The 4,406-nt window shown below is 43.5% G+C and overlaps 1 protein-coding gene across 1 annotated transcript; it reads left to right on the top strand.

Moving 5' to 3' along the window:
* The first annotated feature begins 285 nt into the window (after nt 1-285).
* On the top strand, nt 286-2,169 carry LOC123446677 (ubiquitin-like). The gene is made up of 4 exons (XM_045123236.1): nt 286-388; nt 508-709; nt 1,904-1,970; nt 2,128-2,169. Exons 1-4 carry the CDS (start codon nt 286-288, stop codon nt 2,167-2,169), a joined length of 414 nt encoding a protein of 137 aa, XP_044979171.1.
* The last annotated feature ends 2,237 nt before the right edge of the window (nt 2,170-4,406 follow it).

The following is a 4,406-nucleotide window of genomic DNA, read 5'->3' as shown; positions in this document are numbered from 1 at the left end:
GTTTTTTTTAGCGCGTGGCTTATCTAACGCGTGTTTTGGGGGGGGGGGGGGGGCAGGTGGTGTTGTGGAATCGGCTAGTTAGGGACCAAAGTTCCCATTTTATCGGAACACCCGGTTTTCTGTAACTTGATGGGCGCGTTTCCTCTTCGATCGCCAGAAAAACTCTACTTGACGGACGAGGAACCTCCCGAGCGTGGCCGCTGGGTATATATACACCGCACCGTTGTCCGTCGTGCCCAGAACCAAAAACAGAAGAAAATCCGGAGAATCAATCGGGTGCTGAGGATGCAGATCTTCGTGAAGACGCCGGCGGGAAATACCGTCACCCTCGAGGTCGAGAGCAAAGACACCGTCGACAATGTCAAGGCCAAGATCCACGGCAAGGAAGGTACTACTACATAAGCCAGCCACACCACTAAGCCGCGTACGTCGCATTTGCGCCGCCATGAACGGCGTCCCTTTGTCGAGTTTGAGATGTTTACTCTCTGCCGTGTCGTGTGGCCGCAGGCATCTCACCGGAGCAGCAGCACCTCATCTTCGACGGGAAGCAGGTCGAGGATGGCCGCAACCTGGCCGATTACGATATCCAGAAGGACTCCACCCTCCACCTCCTGCTTCACCTCCTCGGTGGTCGCGGCCTGTGTTGGTTCGAGCCCAGCCTGAGAGCCCTCGCAGAAAAGTACAACTCAAACAAGAAGATCTGCTGCAAGTACGTACAATTACGCCCTCGCCCGTAGTGCATTTGTAACAATTCATCAAATGATTTGTTGCATCGGGCCCAAATTTATCTAGCTGCTGTACTGTTTGATCAATGTAGGTAAAAATGCATTGTTGACGCATTTCAGCATATTTGAATATTTAATTTTATTCTTCACAATTAAGCCTATTGGTGCGTGGTGGATAGGTTCAGATGTTGGGTGCCCCATTGTCTCCGCGCGAATCCAATGATCCATTTTGACTACTGTGCCACAGCTTAATTGCTTCAGTTCAACAATTGCTTTTGTGCAGGCGCACAGTTTTAGCATGCCATCTGTGCCTGATGGGTCGGTTACCTTTCCTGATAATTAGAAGAATCAATTAAAATCATCATTTTGTCTTGGATTGCATATCGTCGTGTTGTATGCTTGAATACAGTTTCCTCTTATTAGTGTCTCGATGTTAGGTTTGAACTTTGGCCTCTCGGTAGTCTTCAGTTCGTCAGGCTGAATTTTCGCGGTTTGTACTCCCTCCGTTTCTAAATATAAGTCTTTCTCAAGGTTTCATTAGTAGACTATATACGGATGTATATAGACATACTTTAGAGTGTGCATTCAATCATTTTGCTTCGTATGTAGACACCTAGTGAAATCGGTTAAAAAATTTATATTTAGGAACGAAGGGAGTAGTTCCTAAGACCTGATGGTTTCTTTATATGAAATTGTAGAGTGCGGCCTCTATTTTGCGCTCTCTCTCTCTCTCTCTCTATATATATATATATATATATATATGCATGAATACATACTCCATGAGTACTATGGTGATAAGGGATAGCCGAGGCAGTGCGGATCTAGGGGCGACGTGTGTGAGGAGGAGAGCCAGCAAAGAGGAGGAGAGCGGTGAGTAGGCGATGGGGAGACATGGAAGCAGTCAGGACGAGAAATGAAAGGAGAAAAGCTTGTTTTTTCTTTAAAAATGTCGGGACAACTACTTCCTCCGTTCTTAAATATAAGTCTTTCTAGAGATTCCACTAGTAGACTACATACGGATGTATATAGACATACTTTAGAGTATAGATTCACTTATTTTGCTTCGTATGTAGATTCCTAGTAAAGTATCTTAAAAGACTTATATTTAAAAACAGAGGGAGTAAATCAGAACGGAGGGAGTACTAATTAACTCCTCGTCACCATGCATTCTCTTGCAGGTGCTATGCTCGGCTATCTCTCAGAGCTACAAACTGTCGCAAGAAGAAGTGCGGCCACAGCAACCAGGTGAAACTTAACTGTCCATGGCATGTTCTTCGCATTATCATTTTTGCAGCTACTAATAATTCATAAAATGAATGATGGATTGGTGTAGCTGTCGCGGCTTGCAACGAATTTTGTTTCATTCATTGATCTGATTGCCCAACCTATATATCATTTACAGCTGAGGATAAAGAAGAACAGGTACAGGAGGTGGTGGCACTAAAGCGGCATACGCGAGCGAATTAACTTCTCAGTGCTCGCTCATATTAGTCATGCCAGGGTTATCAGAGATAAAAGCACTAATTATCTTGCTGTAAATACCCTTATGGGTGTCGAACTTCATTCTGTCCTAAATACATCAGGTTGTGTTGATCATGTAATCTGATGTTTTGCTTGGCGTGGCTGTTGGCACTCGGCTTTATTTCCTGTTACTCGTGCGGCTGATTGCAGTATTTTCCTCCTTCGCCGCGCCTCTGAAGATGTATTGCGGTTTTTTTTAGAAAAAGAGGCATCGTCCCGGCCTGTGCATCCAGTGATGCATGCAGCCTTTTAATTAAATAAAGTAAAAATAGTTTGAACCGAGTACATTAATTTGAGACCAACAAAAAGAAAGATACAAAGCCCCAAACGCGCCACAACCAGCGATGGTAATAGAACTAGATGACTAGCCACATACCCTATTATTGTATCGCCATCCAAACCGGTTGAAGATACCGTGAGTTACCATCTCCCAACGGGCACACCCAGTAACCATAGGCTCCCAGGCTTCCGCAGGAGTGAGTAATAACCACATGCGGATCAAGGCGGTAGCCCTAAAGATAACCTCTAAAAAATTGATAGAGTTGCATCTGTTAAATACTAAATCATTCCTACAGTTCCAAATAGCCCACAACAATGCACAGGTTCCCACACGAGTAATCTTTGCCAAATGAACATCAACTCCCTCTACCCACGTCCCAAATAACGTGTTAATACTATTAGGGGGGCTGATATTGAAAGCAATGTGAATAGAACGCCATAATAGTTTAGCCAAAGGGTAGTCGAGAAAGAGGTGCTTGATAGTTTCTTTACTTTGACAGAAGTTGCATCGTTGGTTGCCTTTCCAATTACGTTTTGCCAAATTGTCCTTCGTTAGAATAACTCCTTTGTGGACAAACCACATGAAGATCTTTATTCTCAACGGTACTTTGACCTTCCATATATGCTTGGATTTTGAAATCGGCACCGAATCTATGAGATGAAGATACATAGATTTTACAGAAAAACCTCCATTCTCAGTCAACTTCCATTGAATAGTGTGTGATCTATCCGAAAGTTGGATGACCATCAACCTTCTGACTAGGTGAAGCCAACTGGTCCATCTGTCGCCAATCAAGGATCTACGAAACTGAATATTTAGAGGCGTGTGGCTCAATATTTTCGCAATGGACGCTTGTCGACGTTGGACAATATTGTATAACTGCGGATATTGCAGGGCTAGGGGCACTTCCCCTAACCATGTATCTTCCCAGAATCTAGTTGATTCACCATTACCAATGATAAACCTAGTCCGGTGGAAAAAAGGCATTTTTAGACCTCATCAATCCTTTCCAGAAAGGAGAGTCATTCGGTCTTACGGTCGCCTGTGCTAAGGTCTTATTTTGCAAGTACTTATTCCTCAGAATTTGTACCCACATGCCTTCGGTTTCCACTAAGATTCTAAACAGCCACTTACTTAGCAGGCTTCTGTTATTAACCTCTAAATTCTCAATCCCTAAACCCCCTTGGTCCCTGGGTCTGCAAATGATGTCCCATTTAGTTAGCCTATACTTTGTTTTAACCTCGTCACTCTGCGAGAAGAAACGGGACCGATAAAAATCCAACCTTTTTCGTACCCCAACCGGTATCTCGAAAAAGGAAAGAAGGAACATGGTCATACTGGTTAAGACCGAGTTAACGAGTACTAAACGTCCTCCATAAGATAAAAGCTTGCCTTTCCAGCAACTTAGTTTCTTTTTAAATCGGTCTTCGATACATTTCCACTCCTTATTTGTCAGTTTCCGGTGGTGAATAGGAATACCTAAATAGGTAAACGGTAGGTTCCCACTCTTGCAACCAAACAGTTGGTTGTAAGTGAGCTATTCAACTTTGGCTTTTCCAAAGCAAAATAATTCACTTTTGTTGAAGTTAATCTTCAACCCAGACATCTGTTCAAATAAGCATAAAACGAGTTTCATATTTCTGGCTTTGTCTAGATCATGCTCCATAAAGATGATCGTATCATCCGCATACTGTAGGATTGAGACACCCCCATCCACGAGATGCGGTACAAGTCACCCTACTAGATCTTTGTCACTGACCCTCCTAATCATTAAAGCCAACATATCCGCAACAATGTTGAATAAAATCGGTGACATAGGATCTCCTTGTCGAAGACCCTTCAGAGTCTGAAAGAAATAACCCACGTCGTCGTTTACTTTG

Source organism: Hordeum vulgare, chromosome 4H (assembly GCF_904849725.1).
Source record: "Hordeum vulgare subsp. vulgare chromosome 4H, MorexV3_pseudomolecules_assembly, whole genome shotgun sequence".
Taxonomy (NCBI): Eukaryota; Viridiplantae; Streptophyta; class Magnoliopsida; order Poales; family Poaceae; genus Hordeum; species Hordeum vulgare.
The sequence above is the reverse complement of the archived record's forward strand: the minus strand, read 5'-3'. Positions and strand labels throughout refer to the sequence as shown.

Bases quoted from the DNA above. Each gene is read 5' to 3' on its own strand.
- LOC123446677 (XM_045123236.1), top strand. From the start codon at position 286: ATGCAGATCTTCGTGAAGACGCCGGCGGGAAATACCGTCACCCTCGAG. The intron at 389-507 runs GTACTACTACAT...GTGTGGCCGCAG, and splicing joins CAAGATCCACGGCAAGGAAG to GCATCTCACCGGAGCAGCAG. The intron at 1,971-2,127 runs GTGAAACTTAAC...TATCATTTACAG, and splicing joins AGTGCGGCCACAGCAACCAG to CTGAGGATAAAGAAGAACAG.